This window comes from Tursiops truncatus, chromosome 15, assembly GCF_011762595.2.
Source record: "Tursiops truncatus isolate mTurTru1 chromosome 15, mTurTru1.mat.Y, whole genome shotgun sequence".
Taxonomy (NCBI): domain Eukaryota; kingdom Metazoa; phylum Chordata; class Mammalia; order Artiodactyla; family Delphinidae; genus Tursiops; species Tursiops truncatus.
Genome location: NC_047048.1, coordinates 57,021,053 through 57,044,743, shown reverse-complemented (window position 1 = coordinate 57,044,743; position 23,691 = coordinate 57,021,053). Strand labels below are relative to the sequence as shown.

Genomic DNA, 23,691 nt, shown 5'->3' with positions numbered 1-23,691 from the left:
TTGGGTGCATATATATTTATAATTGTTATATCTTCTTCTTGTATTGATCCCCTGATCATTATGTAGTGTCCTTCCTTGTCTCCTGTAACATTCTTTATTTTAAAGTCTATTTTATCTGGTATTAGTATTGCTGCTCCAGGTTTCTTTTGATTTCCATTTGCATGGAATATGTTTTTCCATCCCCTCACTTTCAGTCTGAATGTGTCCCTAGGTCTGAAGTGGGTCTCTTGTAGACAGCATATATATGGGTCTTGTTTTTGTATCCATTCAGCAAGCCTGTTTCTTTTGGTTGGAGCACTTATCCATTCACGTTTAGAATAATTATCGATATTTATGTTCCTATTACCACTTTCTTAATTGTTTTGGGTTTGTTTCTGTAAGTTCTTTCTTCTCTTTTGTTTCCCACTTCGAGAAGTTCCTTTAGCATTTGTTGTAGAGCTGGTTTGGTCGTGCTAAATTCTCTTACCTTTTGCTTGTCTGTAAAGCTTTTGATTTCTCAATCGAATCTAAATGAGATCCTTGCTGGGTAGAGTAATCTTGGTTGTAGGTTCTTCCCTGTCATCACTTTAAGTATTTCATGCCACTCCCTTCTGGCTTGTAGAGTTTCTGCTGAGAAATCAGCTGTTAACCTTATGGGAGTTCCCTTGTATGTTATTGGTTGTTTTTCCCTTGCTGCTTTCAATAATTTTTCTTTAATTTTTGCCAATTTGATTACTGTGTGTCTCGATGTGTTTCTCCTTGGGTTTATCCTTATGGGACTCTCTGCGCTTCCTGGACTTGGTGGCTATTTCCTTTCCTATGTTGGCAAAGTTTTCGACTATAATCTCTTCAAATATTTTCTTGGGTCCTTCCTCTCTCTCTTCTACTTCTGGTACCCCTATAATGCGAGTGTTGTTCCAGAGGTCTCTTAGGCTGTCTTCATTTCTTTTCATTCTTTTTTCTTTATTCTGTTCCACAGCAGTGAATTCCACCATTCTGTCTTCCAGGTCACTTATCCGTTCTTCTTCCTCAGTTGTTCTGCTCTTGATTCCTTCTGGTGTCGTTTTCATTTCAGTTATTGTGTTGTTCATCTCTGTTAGTTTGTTCTTTAATTCTTCTAGGTCTTTGTTAAACATTTCTTGCATCTTCTTGATCTTTACCTCCATTGTTTTCCTGAGGTCCTGGATCATCATTATTCTGAATTCTTTTCCTGGAAGGTTGCCTATCTTCACTTCATTTAGTTGTTTTTCTGGGGTTTTATCTTGTTCCTTCATCTGGTACATAGACCGCTGCCTTTTCATCTTGTCTGTTTTTCTGTGAATGTGGTTTTTGTTCCACAGGCTGCAGGATTGTAGTTCTTCTTGCTTCTGCTGTCTGCCCTCTGGTGGATGAGGCTATCTAAGAGGCTTATGCACTTTTCCTGATGGGAGGGACTGGTGGTGGGTAGAGCTCAGTAGAGCTTGCTTTGGTGGGTGGAGCTCAGTAAAACTTTAATCCGCTTGACTGCTGATGGGTGGGGCTGGGTTCCCTCCCTGTTGGTTGTTTGGCCTGAGGTATCCCAACATTGGACCCTACCTGGGCTCTTTGGTGGGGCTATGGTGGACTCTGGGGGGGCTCACGCCAAGGAGTACTTCCCAGAACTTCTGCTGCCAGTGTCCTTGTCCTCATGGTGATCCACAGCCACCCCCTGCCTCTGCAGGAGACCCTCCAACACTAGCAGGTAGGTCTGGTTTGGTCTCCCCTGGGGTCACTGCTCCTTCCCCTGGGTCCCGATGCCCACACTACTTTGTGTGTGCCCTCCAAGAGTGGAATCTCTGTTTCCCCCACTTCTGTCAAAGTCCTGCAATCAAATCCCAGTAGGCTTCAAAGTTTGATTCTCTAGGAATTCCTCCTCCCGTTGCTGGACCCCCAGGTTGGGAAGCCTGACGTGGGGCTCAGAATCTTCACTCCAGTGGGTGGACTTCTGTGGTATAAGTGTTCTCCAGTCTGTGAGTCACCCACCCACCAGTTATGGTATTTGATTTTACTGTGATTGTGCCCCTCCTACCGACTCATTTTGTCTTCTCCTTTGTCCTTGGATGTGGGGTATCTTTTTTGGTGAGTTTCAGTGTCTTCCTGTCGATGATTGTCCAGCAGCTAGTTGTGATTCTGGTGTTCTTGCAAGAGGGAGTGAGAGCATATCCTTCTACTCGGCCATCTTGGTTCCAATCTAAAGATTTGTGTACAATGCAATTAGCAGGAAACTTGGATATTTGTGTGACATATAACATTTTAGAATAACTGGGATTATGATTGATAACATATCAGGACATATCAGGTGTTAAGGATTCCATATAAATTTTGGAATATCTATATTAATAACATTTATCCATACACTGTAAACTAAGGTTCATCTGCAATCACTTGACAATGTTTTTGAAGTAATTTAACATACCAAATAAACTTAGTTTGACATTCCTCTCTGAGATGTCTCAGAGATGTTCTTTCCAAGTAACCCAGAGTCATCTGGAGGCTTAAAAACTTTTGTCAGATTTTGATATTTGGGAATTTTGTTAAAAATATCAAAAATGCTTTAAAACAAAACAGGATCATAGGTCACTGTGAAACAATACTGATTCATTTAACCAAAGTCACAAAACAATTAAAAGAAAGCAAATACGGATCACCTAAGGGCACAGAAACTCATACAATCTGTTATCAAAAAGGAGCACTTCTAACAGAGAGATCAAATTCCAGTCTTGTATTAGCTTACTTAACAAAATGCATTTACTTAGTTAAATTCAATCTAAATTTAGTTAATCCTGACCATGTATAAAACTTTCTCAGTAAAATGTAATTCCATCCCTCATACCTTCTTATCTGAAAGCACACATTCTACTATACTGAAATGTTTTATTATTTTCAGTAACTTTAATTATATATTTAAATTAAAATCCCCAACTCTTAAAAATCTTAATTTCTAGTGAAAACCAAGAGGCAAGTAATAGTTACCAAAATCTGGAGAGACTATTTTAGATAATCTTCAGAACATTATTATTCATATAGAGTTTACCTAGGGCTCTTATCTCATTTACATTTACTTTTTTTTTTTTTTTTTTTTTTGCGGTATGTGGGCCTCTCACCGTCGTGGCCTCTCCCGTTGCGGAGCACAGGCTCCAGACGCGCAGGCTCAGCGGCCATGGCTCACGGGCCCAGCTGCTCCGCGGCATATGGGATCCTCCCAGACCAGGGCACGAACCCGCGTCCCCTGCATCGGCAGGCGGACTCTCATCCACCGCGCCACCAGGGAAGCCCTACATTTACTTTAAGGTTTCATCATATCAAGTTATTTTTCTTGCTGACAAATTTGCAACAGGTATAACAAGATTTCATTTAACTTCTATTAAACCTAGGTGCAGTGAAAGTGTTATACTTAATGTTGATGACCCTAAAGACATGTCTATATTAATTAGATCAACAAAAACATTAATTTAATACTATTTTCCAGTTCACATGAACCTGAAACTCATTTATCTCAATTTCTCTTGTGTTTAGAATTGTTTGGTTTGTAAGCACTTACTTTTCTTTAAGCCAGTTAAACAGAGCTCATCCAGCCACTTCCTAGATGAGGAGGTGAAACTCATCAAGAAGATGGGTGACCACCTGACCAACCTCTGCAGGCTGGCTGGTCCCCAGGATGAGCTGGGCGAGTACCTCTTTTGAGAGTCTCATGCTCAAGCATGACTAGGAGCCTCTGGAGCCCAGCAGCCTTTGAGGACCCCCTCTGGTGTCAGGGCCTCTACCTGAAGCCCCCCTCTGCAGCCAGTAGGCAACTTCTTAACCATCCTGGAGCCTTCTCCCAAGCCTTGGACCAAATGGAAACAATAAAGCTTTTTGCAGGAAAAAAACACAGAGCTCATCCACAAATAACCTCAGCAATGTTATCCAAAGACAAAGATACATACAAACACACAAACAGAGAGACCTCATAGTTCTCATTTCAAAGTTTCAGCCCTGAGTTGGGTACAGCACTGTAAAACCCATCAGTTTACAAAAGAGGTTGGATTAAAATTAGGTTTTTGGCAGATGGAAAAAATCAAGCTCACTTGTCTAGATGGCTAAATATTTATAGAAAAGACACTTAGGATTTCTATTTACCTTTGATGAGTCAATTTCTAAATTACTTTACCCTCTTTTCAAAATTTACATTTTATTTATTTTATTTTTGGCTGCGTTGTGTCTTCATTGCTGTGCACGGGCTTTTCTCTGGTTGTGGTGAGCAGGGGCTACTCTTCATTGTGGTGCATGGACTTCTCATGGCGGTGGCTTCTCTTGTTGTGCAGCACAGGCTCTAGGTGCATGGGCTTCAGTAGTTGTGGCACACGGGCTCAGTAGTTGTGGCTCATGGGCTTAGTTTCTCGGCAGGATGTGGGATCTTCCCAGGCCAGGGCTCAAACCCGTGTCTCCTGCATTGGCAGGCGGATTCTTAACCACTGCACCACCAGGGGAGCCCCCAAAATTTGCATTTTAAAAAGATGGCAGAGATGAGGGTTCCTGAGAGGACCAGATAGGACATTTGCATCTCAATACAGGCAAGTTTCTCCTAGGATGACTTTGTTTCCCCTTTGTTTAATACTTCTCAAGATAAATAGGGGGGGTTTGGGGAGCAGTATCTATTAGAAAGTCAATCAACTTGTTCCCCACTGTGAAAGTTACCCAGGGCTCCTGTGGGGAAATTAGAATTGGATGCCTCAAGTCCAAGGGAGCCCACTGGCCTTTTGCAGGATACCAGCACAAGGGAAATTGCCCTGCAGAAGAAGTGCCTCCCAGTCCAAATTGGGTGCCCTGTAGGGTCTTAGATGGTGATACTAAGCCAGGTCCCTGTGCTCCAGGTGTTAACATAGAAACTTCTATTCGATCCCCATGGATAGGGGAAACAGGAGGCAGTAAAAGGAGTGACTATGTTGGCGGCATGGAGGGGCAGTTGGAACAACTGCTGGTGCGGCCTGCTCAGCCAGTGGGGGAGCTGGATATGCCGGGGGGGGGGGGGGTTAAATTTTGAAGTAACATGTACCCACTCTCATTTTCTCCCTCTTCCCCTTGTAGAATAGGTTCCCCCCTTGGTTTTCCTTTCAGACCACTGCACCATAAGGTGGCAGTCCTCTGACTCCTTTTCCTCCTGGTGCAGTAGCATAAGTGCTTCTACATATGGAATCTCATCTCTTTTCCCTGCTCTTTTGCAAAACACCTCTAATTGCGAGATTGTATAATAATTGAGTGAGCCATTCGGGGCCATTGCTCTTCTGATCCTAACATATATTGGGTCCACACCTTATTACAATAGTATATCATGTCTTTCTTAGTCATAGGCTCACAGCTATGTTTTGCCCATTTATCTAATACACTCCCCAAAGGGCTCTCCTTCGGGATAGATGGAGTATTTCCCATTTTTATAAGTTTGATAACACCAAAACATAAAAGATACAAACAAATTCCAACACAAAAGGCCCAAACAAATTCCAACATCGATGCACACAAAACCAAAACCAAAACCAACACCAACTAACCGGTTCCCAAATTAGGTAGAGTCCAACAACAATTCCCTCTCCAACAAGGTCCCCAATCAAACAAATTGGCTTGTCCCATAAAGGAAAAGCCCAAATTGAGGGGGGAACATGTTCCCAGTGTGCACACCTGAGAGACTCACCCTACAAAATCGAGGCCTTCAACTTTCAGAAGTTTGTCGTTTCCTTATTTCAACTGCCAAGCACTGGGGTAGCCAATGACGCTTCAGGGAATTATGAAGGGAAGATCCTCAGGACAAATTGTCCCAGCAGCTGCTAGGGCTGCCCAAATATTCCCTGACCAGGGCCTGCTAGCCACGAGCAGCAAGGCTCCTGGTTGGCTCGCCAAATTGTTACCAAGTCCAGGCTCACTCTGCTCACCAAACAACAGGCCAGTGAATCGGGAGAAGGGGTGCTGAGGCAAGGAATAGTGACTTTATTCGGAAACCTGGCAGACTGAGAAGATGGCAGACTAGTGTACCCAAAAAAACTCATCTTATCAGGGTCTGGATGTCAGTTTCTTTTATAGAAACAGAGATGGGGAGGAGGTGAGAAAGTAAAGTAAAAAGGCCATTTGTCTTGCAAAATCTCCTCGCTCTGCCTACATCAGGGAGGGGATGAGTTAATTTCTTCTTTTCTGCAGCCATTCACAGGTGGGCAGGGTCAGAATGTCTCTCTGTGAGCAGAACAAAGACCTTTTATTTTAACAGTCAGGCAGACACGCAGGGTCCCTGTGGCAGGCCATTATGTATGCTTACATCTATAGACAGTGATTATAACAATAACAAAAGCAATGAAAAGCAAAGGTTAAATTAAAAGAAACAGAACCAACACGGAGTCAGAATTTGCTCTTCCCTGTTACAGTATTTTGAAACTCTGTTGCTTGGCACATACACATTTTTTTTTAATAAATAAATTTATTTATTTATGGCTGTGTTGGGTCTTCGTTGCTGTGCTCAGGCTTTCTCTAGTTGTGGCGAGCGGGGGCTACTCTTCATTGTGGTGCATGGGCTTCTCATTGCAGTGGCTTCTCTTGTTGCGGAGCACAGGCTCTAGGCACGCAGGCTTTAGTAGTTGTGGTTCATGGGCTCAGTAGTGTGGCTCGCGGGCTCTAGAGTGCAGGCTCAGTACACAGGCTTAGCTGCTTCATAGCTTATAGGATCTTCTCAGACCAGGTCTTGAACCTGTGTCCCCTGCATTGGCAGGTGGATTCTTAACCACTGCACCACCAGGGAAGTCCCACATACACATTTAGAATTGTTGTCTTCCTGATGAATTAACCACTTTATCATTATATAATGAATTTCTTTATCCCTGGTAATTTTCTTTGCTCTGAAATCTACTTTGATACTGATTTAGCCACTCCAGCTTTCTTTTATGTTTTCATGTCAAATCCTTTTCTATCCATTTACTTTTGAAAGCTGGACATAATATGTCTGGTAATAGAAACTGAGGTAACCAGGCTTTTAGTATGAGGTTTTTTATGTTAATCTGGTTAGAATCTGGGCTGTGTGTAGATCTTTGCTGTAGCTGTAGGTTCCCAGGGCATATGTTTTCTCTAGGTTCAATGTTTTGTTTTGCTTTTCTCCCCTGTTATCTTTGCTTTTCTTTAAGGATTTCTTCTTACATAGAGTTGGTGTCTTGCAGCTTTCTCAATCAATTGTAATCCACTGTATTATACTGGAGCCCTATTGATGTAGTGGTAAAGTGTAGAGAAGAGAGGCATTCTACAGTCTTATGATTTAATCTCAGGTTTTTGTTGTTTTTTTAATGGGCCTATATCCCTAGGCTGTGATCTTCAGAAGCCTATTTTAGCCTTTCTTTTTTTCCTCCCCTTAATTGAGGCAGGAAGGCTATAGGGGGCTGGAAGTGTCTAATTGTTCTTCCCGCAGGTCAGATAAGGCTTTGATAAAGTAGTTTCCCTTGAGGGCAGGCCTTTGTTATATACAGTGCTCTGGGTGTATTTCAAAATCTTTACAGGATTTTTCTCCAATCTTCACTTTGAGAATTGATGGCTTTCCTGAAGGCAAAACCAACAGAACTCTAAGGGTCTTTCCTAAGACTGGTCACTTAGGAGTTAACTCTCAAGTTGGTGTGGACAGAAATAATTAATAACCAATCTATAAAAAGAATAGAAGAGTTTTATTTGAGCCAAACTGAAGACTATAGCCCAGGAGACACAGATTCAAGAAGCACTTGTGTTCCGCTGGACTATAAAATGGGGGAGGCTTACAAAGATGAAATTACATAAATTGTTTGTCAAGAATTAGGATTGGAGCTGGCAAGAAGTAAGGGTGCTTGTTAAGCAAGGATTGCTTGGGGTCTGAAATTGTTGCATAGTTACAAGTGATAGCTCAGCTTCACTGTACACTGGTGCCAAATTGAATCTCGGAGACAGAGTTTTGGGTGAAGCAGAAAAGGATAGCTTTACTGCTTTGCTAGGCAAAGGGGGACACAGTGGGCTCCTGCCTCAAAAAACTGGGAGGATTTGATGAGGGGTTTTATAGCAATACTTCAAGTGTGGTGTTGCTGACAAGATTAGGGTATGTGCAGGGCTTGCACTCCCTTAATCTTGTCTGAAGTAGTTTCTTGGCTGTTTCTCCCTTGATTAGCAACTGTTCGAGTCTGCCCTTTGGAACTCAGGGAAGGTCATGGAGGCTGGAGTCTTTCCTCCAAGAAATGGGGAACAAAAAGGCCTCCGTGCCTGAGAGTCCCACAGGGCCCCACTCAGTTTCACAAGGGGAGACCTTGAGACTGATACCGACCAGGGTTCTTGGCCTTCCCCAATCAATAGAAACTGACTAGAGGCTCGACAAGAAATTCAGGCAAGGCTTTATTGGGACCCCTGCTATAGCAGGGGGTAGCAAGAACAAACAACAGGTTCCCTGCTTGCTCGCTCCCTGAGTGGGGGCAAGCTTGTTCCTTACATGGGGTGAGGGTAGGGATGTGTCCAGTGGTCAGGCCAGAGGGGTGGCTTAGGTGTTTTGCTCACCCACTAGGTGGTGTTGTGTGCAGGGGGGCATGCTCAGTACCCTGCTTTTGCTCCCAACACCCTGTTTATGCTCTGGGCTCTTCCAAAGTGGCAGTACGGGTTTTTTTGGTCTTTTGTATCTTTTTGTCCATAATTTGCCCCAACTGTGCATGCATGCAGTTATTTTCTGTTTCTTTGTATTTTGTTGCTTGAGGAGAGGTGTGTCCAGGTGCAAGCATTGCAGCACTGCTGCAAAGGGTCCCAGGTCTCAGCCTGTCTCAAGACTTATAAGGCTGCAGCTGGCAGCTGCTAGCAGATATTGTTTTGAGAATGGCTGGTGGTGTCCTTGAGTCTGATACAGTTCAGAAAATTCAACTTCTCAATAGTACTGGAACGTCTGAAACCATATCCACAATGGCCACCCAGCTCCATTTTGAATGCCTGAACCACAATTACTCCGTTTTGATTTTTAAATGCATTCTTTTCTCTAATGGTTAAAGCAGATGTATAATTCATGTTTGACAGGCCACAAAACAGGCTGTTCTAGTTAACATAAAGTTCAAGTTAAATCATTTGTAAGCCAAAATGACTTCCCCATACCTCAATATGTGAAAATTTCTTCTATCACTAGTCCATACTCCACCTCTAGGATTAGTCAATTACCATTTAGTGTTCCTAAAAATTGCTGGCTTCAGGGGCTTCTGCCCCCCAATAAGCTGATTTTGGCTCTGATTATCTATATTCATGAGTCTTTCTAATTTTTAAGGTGGCAGTTTGCCCTGTGACCTCAAGTCTCTGATGGATCTAAGAAAAGTCATTAATTTTCAGTTTATTCAACAGTTTTATTGTTGTGAGGATGGGAGTGATATTTCCTAGCTCTTTACAAATCAGAGATAAATCCAGAAGTCCATCCATTTACTTTTCATCTACATAAATCATTATATTTCAAGTGAGTTTCTTGTAGAAAGCGTATAGTTGGGCATGGTTTTTTAAAATCCATTCTGAAAATCTTTGTCTTTTAATTGGTGTGCTTAAACCATTTACATTTAATGCATTTTTTGATATTTTGGATTTAGGGCTACCATTTCCCCACTTCTGCCTTCTTTGAGTTATTTGGATTTTTTTTCATATTTCATTTTAATTAGTCTATTGTGATTTGCTTATATCTTTATATTGTTTCCTTTACTGTTCACTCTAGGGATTACTTAATAATTTTTCACAGTTGTCTTAGAATCAACATTTTACCACTTCAAGTGGAAACCTTACTACAGTAAATGTCCCTTTACCCTCCTTTATATTGTAGTTGTCTTGTTATTACATCTACATACGTTAGAACTCCATTAGACAATGTTATACTGTGGCTTTTCCTTCAATCCTAATGTTCCGATTTTCCCTTTGGTATCATTTTCGCTATCTGCAAAATGTCCTTTAGCAATTATTTTAGAGCAGGTAATGCATTCTCTTGGTTTTCCTTCACTGAGAATATCTTTCTTTTTTCTTGACTCCTGAATGATATTTTAACTGGAATAGAATTCAGAGTTAACAGCTCTTTTGTTTCAGTACTTTAAAAAGCTGTACCTCCTTCTGGCCTCCATAGTTTCTGATGAGAAATCCACGGTCATGTAATTTTTTCCCCAATTAAGTAATAGATTGTTTTTCTTTGGCAGCTTTCAAAATTTTTTGCTTGCATTTAGTATTCAGCACTATTGTTATGACTTGTCTGGGCATGAATTTCTTTGACATTATCCTATTTGAGTTTCACTGAAATTCTTGAATATGTGAGTTTATGTCCTTCACTAAATTTAGGAAATTTTCAGCTATTATTTCTTCAAATATTTTCTTCTGCTCCATGCTTCTTCTCCTCTCCTTCTGGGACTCTGATGAAATAAATGCTAATCTCTTCAGATTATACCACAGGTCCCTGAGGCTCTATAAACATTTTTAAAAATCTGTTTTCTCTCTGTTGTTCAGATTATATAATTTCTGTTGCTCTATCTTCAAGCTTATTTACTTATTCCTCTGCTATCTCCATTCTGTTACTGAGTTGTTGGGCTGCACCCTGCAGGCCAGCAAGCCCTGTACTTGCCCAGCCTCAAGACTGAAGAAAGAACCCAGAGTCAGTGACAGAGACATCAATGGTTTAATGGATAGAGGGATCTTACATGTCTGAAGCAAAGCCCTGAAGTGACACCCCACCGTGTGTGGCAGATGGTGGGCAGGACATGGCAGCAGTCTTCACTACGCAGGGGAGAGGAGGGGGGAATTGACATCAGGTTGGCTCATCAGTTACCAGGGAAACCAGCAGAGCAGCATGCCCCTCACTGCCCCTTTGAGAAGCTATCATGGTGTAGATGTTCTGATCTAAAGATTAGAACAATCAGTAGCTGGGGCTAGAGGCAAGTATGTAGGCATTTACAGATTAGGCTCTATGATTAAAAGGGAAGGTCAATCATGTGAGTAGTGTGTAGGTGAAGCAGGGACTGGTCAAACAGGGGATATACAGAAAGCAAGAGAACAGCCATCTTGGGTGGCCTGATCATACATGAGCCCATAGGGTTTTGTTGTTGTTACTGTGTTTTTCAGTTCTAAATTTTCCATTTCCTTCTCCTTTATGTCTTCTATTTCTTTGCTGAGACTATCTTTCCATTCATTTCAAGTGATTTCACCTTTATTTCATAGAACATGGTTATAACAGCTGTTTTAGTGTCTTCTTCTGATAATTCCAGCATTTATGTCATTTCATTGTTGGTATCTGTTGATTGTCTTTTCCTTTGTCAGTCAAGATTTTCTTGATTCTTCATAAGCCAAATAATTTTGGATTGTATCTTGATTTTTTTTAATGCTTTGTTATCATCATTTACTTTATTTATTTATTTATTTATTTATTTGGCTGAGTCGGGTCTTAGTTGCAGCATGTGCGATCTTCGTTGAGGCATGTGGGGTCTTTTGTTGTGGTGTGCAGGCTCTTTGTTGCATTGCGGTGCATGGGTTTCTCTCTAGTTGCGGCATGCGTGCTCCAGAACGTGTGGGCTCTGTAGTTGCGGGACACCGGCTCTCTCATTGAGGCATATGAGCTCAGAAGTTGTGGCATGCGGGCTTAGTTGCCCCAGGCATGTGGGATCTTAGTTCCCCGACCGACCGGGGATTGAACCCGCGTCCCCTGCATTGGAAGGCAGATTCTTTACCACTGGACCACCAGGGAAGTTCCTATCTTGATGTTTTTAATATTATGATGAGACTCTAGGTCTAGTTTCAATCCTAAGAATTTGTTTGTTTGTTTGTTTTAGCAAACAGTTGACTGGGTTAGGTTCAGGTCACAATTTCTGACCTGCCTTTTGTGGGCTGTGGTTCTAATGTTTGTTCAGTTTTCAAAGCATTTGCAATGCTATTTGGATCAGACCGTCACGTGTGCCACTCAGTGACCGGTCTCAAATTTGCACTATGGTCTAGCTGAATTCTAAAGCCTGTGGTGTAGTGTATAGCGTCAGATCTGCTTATGCAGCTTGAAGATGGGCTCAGGAGTTCATACCCAACTTTACGCATTTGCTCTCTTCACTCTCAACAGTCTCCCTGATACTTTCCAGCTTCTAAGGGCCTTCCTTCCTGGTCCTCTGGTCAGAAAGCTGGAGTTTTACATTCCCTGTTAGGCCACACCCTTCATGTGACTATATCTGTGTCCAGAGCCAAGTGGTAGAAAGATAGAGAAAGATGAAAAGCAATGGAGAGTGACCCCATGCTCTTTGGTCAGAGAGGAAGCATTTCCCTCCCTCAGAGGTTTGGGTGCCTGTCTGGATGTCACTGCTTTTGCTTTGCTGCCACCTTTGCCACCATTTCTGTGGCCATAGCAGCATTGCCTGGTGGCTGCACTGTGATAAGGGGGGATGGGAGGGGTAGAAAAAGGGGAAATTACTCTCTCTGAGCTTTAGGAGATACCTTCCACTCCTCAGATCAGGAAGAGAGGAGAAATTCTCTTGGAATAATTTCTTTTCAACGTCTGATGCACTCTTTGAGTTCTAGCTAGGCAATACTAGAGGAGAAAAATAATAAACCCACCGCCAGTTCTGGGAACTTTGAATGCTAGTCTACTTATGTGCCTGCTACCATGTACATTTCAGAGTCCTCATGTAGCCACTCTGTGTCCAAAATTTATACTTACATTCAACGAGAGAGACCAGGTGGAGTATGCTTGTTCCATCTTCTGCAGAACAAGAAACTTTTTTTATTTAAAACTGTTATTTATTTGTTTGTTTGTTTTTTGGCTGCACTGCGCAGCAGATCCCTTAGATCCCCAACCAGGGATCGAACCCACGCCCCCTGCAGTGGAAGCTCCAAGTCTTAACTTCTGGACTGCCAGGGAAGTCCCTTAAACTTTTAAATTAAAGTATAACATACATACATAAAAGTGCACAAATCTTCAGTATTTACCTAATTTTCACAAAGTAAACATACTGTGAAGTCAACATCAGATCAAGAAATAGAAGCACCTCTCATGCCCTTCCCAATCACTACCTACTGCTAGTGGCCACTCTCCTCTTACTTCCAGCTCAGTAGATTGAGTATGCCTCTTTTTGAACCTTATATAAATGAAATCATACATTTCTATTCATACACATTCTTTCATTTGACATAAAGTCTGTGAGATGTTTTCATATGTAATAGTAGTTTCTGCATTTTTCATTGCTTTATGGTATTCTGTTGTATAACTTTACTTATTCCATTTTACTGGTGATGGACATTTGGGTTGTATCCAGGGGGGGCTATTACAAATAGTGCCACTATGGTAAACATTCTTGGACATGTCTTTTGATGCTCGCTCACATGTATGTATTTCTGGAGCATAATTGTGGGACCACATGTATGTACATGTGCAGCTTGCGTAATACTGCGAACCAGGTTTCCCAAGTAGTTGTACCAACTTACACTCCTTCCAGCAGTGTATGAAGGTTCCCATTGTTCTATATTCCCTTGGTAATACCAGCCTTTTTTGTTTTTTTAACATCTTTATTGGAGTATAATTGCTTTACAATGGTGTGTTAGTTTCTGCTCCATAACAAAGTGAATCAGCTATACATATACATATATCCCCATATGTCCTCCCTCTTGCGTCTCCCTCCCACCCTCCCTACCCCACCCCTCTAGGTGGTCACAAACCACTGAGCTGATCTCCCTGTGCTATGCGAATACCAGCCTTTTTTAATTTTAGCTATTCCAGTGGGTGCATATCTCATGATGGTTTTAATTTTAATTTCCCCAATAACCAATGGGATAAGTACCTTTTCATTCTTATTGGACAATTGTATAGCTTTTTTCGTGTTTTTTTTTTTTTTTTCTGGTTCATGTGTCTTTTTTTTTCTGGCCAGGCCACACGGCTTGTGGGATCTTCGTTCCCTGATCAGGGATTTAAACCCAGGCCCTCAGCAGTGAAAATGCTTAGTCCTAACCACTGGACTGCCAGGGAATTCCCTGTAGGCATTTATTTTAGATTTTGACTACAAACCCTTTGTTGAGTATATATGCTGGGTAATAAAAATGGTTTGATCCACAGGGATCTTTGGGAGGCACTAAGTGGTCATGAGTCTCCTAAGGACTGAAATAATCAGGAAGCCCATTGAGGTCCCACTTGTTCTATATGACCAAAAGTACTCTATCTGTGGTGAATAAGGGCCTAGCCTAAGCCACCACAACATAGCATCCTAGTCCTTTATCCAGTTGCCAGACCTCTGTTTTGGTTACAGACCCAGAGCCACTTGGATGAAGGAAAGACCAGATGAAGGAAGAACCCTGCAATAACGTTACATATTTGTACTATAAATCTTCCTCCTGGCATTTGCCAAAGAGACCTGTGACCTGTGTAACTGGAGTGGGGAAAAAATACCAAGACCTTCCTAGAACGTAGACTAATCCCCAGGGACCCAGAGTTCCACTGTGGTCCAGTGATCAGAGCCAAAGCTTGTGGTAGTCAGGAGGTAAGTAGGATGTAGGTATCAGGAAGTAACATCATACCTTTATAAAATGTATGTGTGTTAGAGGGCAGGAGATAAATCTCATGAAAATACAAAGGCTTGCATGTCAATGAAGTTTCTAGAAATGCAGTGGCCTGGGCCATGTTGGGATATCCTGTCAAAAGTGAAAGAGAATTTCCACACTGTGCTGATAGGAAAAGCTAAACGTAAAAAAATTCTTGAATCTAGCAATTCCACTTGTAGGTATATACCCAAGAGAAGTGATGTTTGTGTTTGCGCATGTAGGAGAATGTTCACAGAAGCTTTATTCACAATAGCTAACAACTGAAAATAATCCAAAAGTCCATCAACAGAATAATAGATAAATATGTTAGTATATTCTTACAACTGAATACTACTCAGCAATGAAAAAGAATCAAACCACTGCTACATGCATTATTGCATATGCATGGATGAACCTCAATGAGAGTATACAGAGCAAAGTAAGCCAGATATATAATTACATCTATATGAAGTTCAAAAACAGGCAAAACTAATCTATTGTGATACGCATTAGAGTAGAGGTTGTCTCTGAGAGGATACTGACTAGGAGAGAGCATGTGGGAGTCTTCTAGGGTGCTGATCATTGTAGTGTTTTACAAAGTATAAATGGGTAAGAATCCACTGAGCTGCACATTTAAGATTTATGCACTTTATGCAAATTTTACTCTGATAAGTAAAAGTGAAGGAGAAATATTTCCCATCATGAGACAAGGTGACATAGCTAGAAATGACTGCATAAATTTGTTGGCCAAGAAAACAGAGAGCGCATCATATGAATACCCTCTCCTATGTAGATAAGTGTGTTGCTCTTATAGTAACAGCAAAACAGATGTCTTTCTACCCCTAAAAAAACAATGGACAAGTTGCTATACCTTGAGCCCTTTATCCCTGAAAAAGAGATGCATTGAACAGTGGACCTCCAGATACTGGAATCCACATTGGCCACATTTGAATGTACTACTCTGACCCATTTAGCAGAACCAGAAGGGCTGTGGGCTTTGAGGTCATCCAGGGCAAGAGGACACCACAGGAGATCCAGCTGTAAGGCAGGCAGCTCTGCCTTTTAGGCCTTAGGACCCAGCCGACCCCCCATGCTCAAGATGCCCACGGGTGACCAGAATGCTGGGGAAGCCTGTGGCAAGCCCCAGTGGGGTCTCACATCAGAAGTCCCTAGGGTTTTAGAACAAAGCTATGACCCTTTCTGACAAGTCACTAGCTCCTTGTCGGAGACTACCTGATGCTGAGACTCCAGGGTGTATCAGTTAGCTTATGCTGTACACAAACGACCCAAACATTATTGGCCTGAAACAATAAATACTTATTACTGCTCATGAGTCCCTAAGTCTTATGGATGATTCTTCTGTTCTTGGCCAGGCTCATTCACGGTGTGTGGTCAGCTGTGGGTCAGATTAGCTTCATGGACAGATGGACTCTTCCTGAGCTCATGTTCCCTCCCCAGCCCATACATGTGATCTCATGGGGAGTCTTATATGTCCAGTTGACCAAAGAGGAAAAAATGAAGTCCAGTTTTCAGACAGCTCATGTCCAGGTGGCAGATGGCTACAGTGTTGCTGTCTTGCTTAAGTGGCCCTGAAAGACAGTAAGGAGATGAATTTTCTCCAATTGGCTGTACTTGATAAATTACATCACAACCACTTAACCTGGAGCTAGAGAGAGCCTTAGGGACAGATAAGTAGCTAATGTTTTGGCTGCATGATAAGGGACTTGGGACTTAGAAGGAATATGATGGGAGGTTGGTAACGTGGAGGCCTGTGGAAAAGTATGTGGATGGACCTCTCAGAATGGATCTGAAGTTGGAGAATATTTGTGGAATATCTGTTGAATCTCACCAAAGGGACCTACTGCAGAGGTGGCTGTCAGGAATCAGGTGAACAAGGTGACTTGTGCATGTCAGACATCCTCTATCCCATCCACCCCAATTCTTGCTCAGTGGACTCATGAACAAAGTGGTCATGGTGGCAGGGGTTGAGACTGTGCGTGGGCTCAACCGCGAAGGCTGACCTGGCTACCAGCACCACTGAGAATCTAACCCACCAACAGCAGAGACCAAGTTGGGCACCATCCCCTGGGGCTCAGCCAGTCACTGCTAGCACCAACATTTATAGACACACTGAAATACAGCATGATGGATATTCCACCAAATTGCTTTTGACCAAAGAGCTCCCTTTATAGGAAAAGAAAGAGGGCAGTGGATTTTCCTGGTCTTACCATGCACCTATTCATCAGAAGCAGCTGGCCTTGGAGAACACCAGAACAGCCTATTGAAGATGGAGTTACGGTATCAGCTCAGAGAAAACAATCTAATCTAATGCGTATCACATCTAACCTGGGATTAGATTGTTTTCTGAATCTACAATCAGTGTGTGGGACTGTCTCCACATAGGCAGTGGTGTGGGAAAAAATAGCTGACTCAACAAAGGAAAATAATTCGTGAACAGTACTGAGAGACTAGTTGAAATTAGAAACTGCTCACTCTTTGTAGCTGTGAGATTCCCATTAGCAGTACTCAGTCACTCTGACATAAGAATAGAGAAGGAAGCTGCAGCATTGAAGATCAAGGTTGTGTGGGACACCATTATGCACCAAAATTCTCTCAGCCCTACTCTCCATCCAGCTGCTGCTGGGGGACCACTTCATGTGGGCTTTGACTGGCTCTGCACCAGGACCATCAGGCAGCACTTCCACTTAGGTGGAGGTGATACTGCTCACCTCTTTTTTTTTTAATTAATTTATTTATTTCTGTCTGCATTTGGTCTTCATTGTTGCACACGGGCTTTCTTTAGTTGCAGCGAGTGGGGGCTACTCTTCATTGCGGTGCATGGGCTTCTCATTGCAATAGCTTCTTTTGTTGCAGAGCACAGGCTCTAGGCATGCAGGCTTCAGTAGTTGTGGCACATGGGCTCAGTAGTTGTGGCTCGCGGGCTCTAGAGCGCAGGCTCAGTAGTTGTGGTGCATGGGCTTAGTTGCTCCACGGCATGTGGAATCTTCCCGGACCAGGGCTTGAACCTGTGTCCCCTGCAGTAGCAGGCGGATTCGTAACCTCTGCGCCACCAGGGAAGCCCACTGCTCACCTCTTAAATAGTTCATCGAACACTTACTATAGGACCCAGCAATTCTATTCCTCGGTAACTAACCAAGAGAAATGAAGCATATGCCCATGCAAAGACTTGTACATAAATATTCATAGCAAGATTATTGTAATAGCCAAAACTAGAAACAATGTCCATCAACTGATGAATGGATAAACAAAATGTGGTCCATCCATGGACTACTTCTCAGCAATACAGAGGAAAAAACTGCTGACACATAATCACTTGGATGAACCTCAACAGCACTATGGCAAGTGAAAGAAACAAGACACAAAAGATTACGTACTGTGTGTGGTTCCATTTATAGGAACTTTCTAGAAAAGGTGAATCTATATCAGTGGTTTCCTGGGGCTGACGATGGGAACAAGGAGTAATGGCGAACAAGCACGAAGGACTTTTCCTAGGATGGAAGCGTCCTACAATTGGATTGTGCTGATGGTTGCACAACTGTTTACTAAAAATCATCAAACTGTGCTCTTACAATGGGTGAATTTTATGCCATATAAATTATACCTTATTGAAATTGTTTAAATAAAGAATTTCAACTTTTATGTCAAGCAGCATTTGGCACAACTGATCATTTCCTCCTCCTTGAAATCCCGTCTTCATACTCTTGTTTTCTCTGACCTTACTCAGGGTTCAATTCACTCCCCCTAAGTGACCTCCTTCAGGTCTGTGCCTTTACATATTGGCACTGATGATGTCCACATTTACATACCTGCAGCCCAGCCCTCTCTCCTGAACTCCAGACTCTAAAACCCAAATGCCTGCTCACAGTCTCCTTGGATATGTGATGCACACCTCAAATGTCATATGTCCACACTGAGCTCCTGCCCTTCCCAACCCCGATCTGAGCCACCCTCAGGGTCCCCATCCCAGCTGATGGCAGCTCCTTTCTTCCCACTTGTGAGGCCAAAAGCCTTGGAGTTGTCTTTGACTCCTCTTTTTCTCTCCCACCCATATCCAACCCATCAGTAAACCTCAACTGGCGCTTCCTTCTAAATACACCCAGAAATGGGTCACTTCTGCCCACCACCTTGGTCCAGCCCATTGTCATTCCTCGCAGGCATTGCTGCAGTAGCCTCCTCTTCCCTGCTTCCACCTTTTTCCCACAGCCTTTTCACAACAAGATATCCAAAGTTGTGCTAATAACATGTAAACCCAATCACATCATGCCTCTGCTCTGGTTCCCCATTTCATTTGGGCCTATGTGACCCAGTCCCATGTGACCATTCTGACCTCAGGACTCGGTCACTCTGCTCCAGTCCCACTGGCTTCCTTGCTATTCCTTGAACATGTCAAACATTCCCACCTCAGGACCTTTGCACTTGCTCTTTCTCCTGCCTAGAATAGTGTCCCTCCAGAATTCTAAAATAGTCTTGTGATTCCCACCCCTGGTATCCATACCTTTGTGTAATCTCCTCCAGTTGCATGTGGGTAGGACCTGTAACTTTCTTCTAACCAATAGAAGAATATGGCAAAAGTGTTGGGGGATCACTCCCATGATTATACTATAAGCTAAAGATGAAGGGATTTTGCAGATGTAATTAAGGGCCCAATTATCCAAATTAATCACTTTGATTTTGAGTTAGAAGATGACCCTAGTGGACCTGGCCTAATTAGGTGAGCCCTTTTAAAAGAGGGTTGGGGACTTTCCTGGTGGCGCAGTGGTTAAGAATCCGCCTGCCAATGCAGGGGACATGGGTTCAAGCCCTGGTCTGGGAAAATACCACATGCCGCGGAGAAACTAAGCCCATGCACCACAACTACTGAGCCTGCACTCTAGAGCCTGAGAGCCACAACTACTGAGCCCGCGTGCCACAGCTACTGAAGCCCACTCACCTAGAGCCCGTGCTGCACAACAAGAGAAGCCACCGCAATGAGAAGCCTGCGCACCGCAACGAAAAGTAGCCCTTGCTTGCAGCAACTAGAGAAAGACCGCACACAGCTACGAAGACCCAACACAGCCAAAAATAAATAAATTTACATTTTAAAAAAGAAAACATACATAAAGTTTAAAAAGGTATTAAAAAAATAAAATAAAATAAAAGAGGGTTGCCTGCACTTAGAGACTTGAAGTACCAAAGACTCTTTCTCTCTGTTGCTGGCCTTGAAGATGCAAATCACATGAGTTCTACAGCTGCAAGGCAATGCATTCTGCCAACAATATCCCAGGCTCCAGAAACGAATGCTGCCTGGCTGATATCTTGACTGCAGCCCTGTGAGACACTGAGCAGAGGACCCAGCTGAGCCGTGCCCAGACCCACAGAAACTGTGGGGTAATAAGTAGATGTTGTTTTAAGCTGCTAAATTTGTGGTAACTTATGACATAGCAATAGAAAACCAGTCCACCCTCAGATATCCACATGGCTTCTTTCCTCACCTCCTTCAAATGTCAGATGTCACCTTCACAAACAGACCTAGACTGAGCACCTCAGGAAAACTGCAACAAGTCCCACCTTTTCCTCCATAGCACTTACTGCTTCCTAACCCACTGAAATATGTTTCTTGCTTCTCCCCCTCCACTAGAATATAAGCGCCTGAGGGCTGGGATTTTTGTCTGTTTGTATCACTGATGTTTCCAAGCATCTGTACTGGGACCTGGTGCATCTTCAGATGACAGTTGTTGAACAGCTGAAGGAAAACTGTCCTGTGGGGGACACTATGCTAAAATAATCTATGTGCATGTATTAACTTGGGTGAGGTCACTGTGCTCACAGGGCAGGCGGGAGGCCTTTCTGGGGCTGCCTCCAGGGTCAAGCCCTTGGCCTTCTAGCCCGGCAATGCCAATGAGCTGATTTGGGTGAGAAACAAGACCAGCTGCTGACTGGTAATCCAGGTCAGCCTGATCTGCTCAGCCTGGCAGCCTCAGCACCCACCTTGAGGGGGTCAACAAGAGTGCAGAGGAGGCTGTCTCCTCTCCCAGGGATGACAATGACCTCATTTTTTCCTATTGCACGTCGGGATCCCCAGAGAGCAGACTGAGATGGAGTTTAACATGCAGGATGCTTATTACCAAGGGCCCTTGGGACCCACACTTGTGGGAGGGAGGAGGTGGAAACAAGGCTAGGCGGAGGGAGAACTTCCATGCAAGGCTCAATTGACCCCACAGGGATGTCCTGAGCTGAAATAATCCTTCAGAGTTGTCCGGCATTAGGCCAAAATGGACCAGTCATTGGATGTGGGCCGCCGGGGGAGGATGTGACTATGACCTTGGGACAGGCGGCTCTCTGTAGCTGAGGCAGGCCTTGGATGGGCTGTCAGCCAAAGGCTATCTGATGACCACTCTCCCAGCAGCTGGGTGGCAAGTCCCTTCTTGAAGGAGGATCCATGCTGAGCACCTCCCTGGTCATGACAACACTGATCAACACCCTTTCCACTGAGGCAGTCTGTCTTTCTTTTATTTTTAATGATTTTCATTTTAAGATACTGTACATTAAAAATGCAAAAAAAATCAGTTGTTTTTCAATTTTATTTTTGGCTGTGTTGGGTCTTAGTTGCGGCACGTGGGATCTTCATGCGGCATGCTGGATCTCTAGTTGTGGCGAGCAGGTTTCTCTCTCTAGTAGTGGCCCGCAGGCTCAGTACTTTCAGTGCACAGGCTTCATTGCCCCGCAGCATGTGGGATCTTAGTTCCCTGCATTGGAAGGCGGATTCTTAACCACTGGACCACCAGGGAAGTCTCCCAAAATCACGGTTTTTAAATGCATAACTAAAAACATAGAATTACAAATGAAACCAGTTATATTTATGAGCAGGTATCAAAATATTAAAAACATTTGAGATACAGTCACAAATGTGCTTCTTTATTTAAAGCATTAGATAACAAGATCTAGTGGCAGGTCCAATAACTGCCATAATTTCAAAGTGATGATGAGTCTGATGTTTAGAGACATTTGCGATAGCTGTCGTAATGGGATAGGAGGACATCTGCCATTTTGATTTGCAACAAAGCCACGGGTATTGCAAATTCCACTGTGGTTTGTTGTCTACCTCACAGCTGAGGAAAGGCTGAATTTCAGTTAGAAGTGAGAGAAAATAAAATCTTTTCCGATCTCAGTTCCGGGTGCAGGGAAATGGTTGCTGGTGTGGGGAGTGGGGCTGGGGTTCCAGGAAATCTGTGTTCAGGAGGAGGAGGACTTCTTTGTAGAGGGGAGCTAGGCTGCGTGTGTGGTTGGCCGAGAGGGCAGAGGGGGAGTCCTGCCGGAGTTTCTTCTGGCCTGGAGGAGCCCGAGGGTCCAGCCTGACCCCCACCCCAAGGTATTGGGAATGGGGGAGGGGGCTGCAGGGCGTCCCCCCACCCCCCACCAAACCCTGTCCCACCCTAGGGCCCAGGCCACGGCACTGGCTCCCCTCCCAGAGCTGCTTCCTTCCCCTAGCGGCATTCGGCATTCGCTATCATTGCCAGGTCCATTAGCCATTAGCCGATGCGGTGACCTTGACCCGGCCTGGACCCTGCAAATGAGGGGGCACGCCGGGGTCGCAGGGCCTGAACCGCAGCGGCCTGCTGTGACCAGTCATGCGGCGGCCCTCTTAGACACTGCTCCGCCTACGCGGCCCCTGGGCATAAAAAGCCGGGCCAGAGAGACAGCGCAGCCGCCGGACCCCGGACCCAGCCCGCCCGCACCATGGCCGCCCCCAGCCTCGCCTGCTGCCTGCTCGGCCTCCTGGCGCTGACCTCCGCCTGCTATATCCAGAACTGCCCCCTGGGCGGCAAGCGGGCCGTGCTGGACCTCGACGTACGCAAGGTGAGCGCCCAGCCCTAGTCCCGCGGCACTTGAGGCTGGGCAACCCGCAGCCACAGGGTCGCCCCTGCCGCTCCCTTTCCCGCGCTGACCCCGCGCCGGCCCCGCCTGGCCTAGGAACCAAGGCAGCCGAGTAGCTTTTGAGTCCCCTCCTTCGACCGCTTCTGGGGGCCAAAGAGCGCCAGGGAGACCCCGAACCTCCGGCGCTCCTCTGCTCAGCCGGCTCAGCCCCCCGCCCCGCAGGCTCTCCCTCCCGGGCCCGGGCCCCTCCCCGCCCCCGGCTCACCCCCGCCCTCCCACCAGTGTCTCCCCTGCGGCCCCGGGGGCAAAGGCCGCTGCTTCGGGCCCAGCATCTGCTGCGGGGACGAGCTGGGCTGCCTCGTGGGCACGGCCGAGACGCTGCGCTGCCAGGAGGAGAACTACCTGCCGTCGCCCTGCCAGTCGGGCCAAAAGCCGTGCGGGAGCGGGGGCCGCTGCGCCGCCGCCGGCATCTGCTGCAGCCCGGGTGAGTCAGGCTGGAGCCGGGGCGGGACCGGGACACCGGGACCAGGCGGGGCGGGCCGTGGCGGGCCCTGACCCGGCGTCTCTTCATGCAGACGGCTGCCGCGGCGACCCCGCCTGCGACCCCGAGGCCGCCTTCTCCCAGCTCTGAGACCCGCCGGCCCCCGACACCGTCGGAGCGCAGCCCTCGCTCCCTCCGTAGCCACCCCCAGGAACTATGACTATTAAATAAAGCAGATTTTTTCCCCTCCAGCCCGACTCGCGTCTAAGTGTCAGAACTGGGAAGGGAGGGCGTTGGGGGAGTCGAAGATCGCCGGCTCTCGGCGCTTCATAGGGAATTAAAGCCGCCACCCCGAGGGGAGAAGGGTGCCATTCCGCGGTGACGTCCTGTAGGGGTGGATGGAGGAAGGAGGGGGACGACACGGCTGGCTCCCAGGGAGATGAAAACAGTCCCCTGCTTCCCCCTCCAACAGAGCTGGGGGCCTACAGCAGGCTGGACATGAGAGGAACTTTCTAAGGTCCAAAGCGACAGAGTGGGGCCTGCAGAGATAAGAGTCTGACGGGGCACCAGAGGAAGGGTAGGAGGTTGGTCGTAGAGAGTGAAAGACTTCCTGACATCTGGAAGCAGGCTTGGGTCACACATGAGGGCTGGCCTGGGGGAGGGGAGCTTGGCTGGGGCAGCTGAAGGGCCTTCACGTTTCCAAGGAGCTGGACTCTCAGGCCGCAGGAGGCCACCTGTACTCTCAGAAGGGGTGGCCAAGCTGGGGAGGCTGGGCGGGAGGGCCAGCACAGCCACCCTGTGGCTTGTTGTCCCACCCAGGAGGCCCTGGGTTCCCA

General features: G+C 45.3%; 1 protein-coding gene across 1 annotated transcript; it reads left to right on the top strand.

The window, feature by feature from the left end:
* The first annotated feature begins 1,546 nt into the window (after window positions 1–1,546).
* OXT (oxytocin/neurophysin I prepropeptide) lies at window positions 1,547–23,099 on the top strand. The gene is made up of 4 exons (XM_004325133.4): window positions 1,547–1,699; window positions 22,146–22,356; window positions 22,657–22,858; window positions 22,950–23,099. Exons 2-4 carry the CDS (start codon window positions 22,237–22,239, stop codon window positions 23,003–23,005), a joined length of 378 nt encoding a protein of 125 aa, XP_004325181.1. The 5' UTR covers window positions 1,547–1,699; window positions 22,146–22,236; the 3' UTR covers window positions 23,006–23,099.
* The last annotated feature ends 592 nt before the right edge of the window (window positions 23,100–23,691 follow it).

Bases quoted from the DNA above. Each gene is read 5' to 3' on its own strand.
- OXT (XM_004325133.4), top strand. From the start codon at position 22,237: ATGGCCGCCCCCAGCCTCGCCTGCTGCCTGCTCGGCCTCCTGGCGCTG. The intron at 22,357-22,656 runs GTGAGCGCCCAG...CCCTCCCACCAG, and splicing joins TGGACCTCGACGTACGCAAG to TGTCTCCCCTGCGGCCCCGG. The intron at 22,859-22,949 runs GTGAGTCAGGCT...CTCTTCATGCAG, and splicing joins CGGCATCTGCTGCAGCCCGG to ACGGCTGCCGCGGCGACCCC.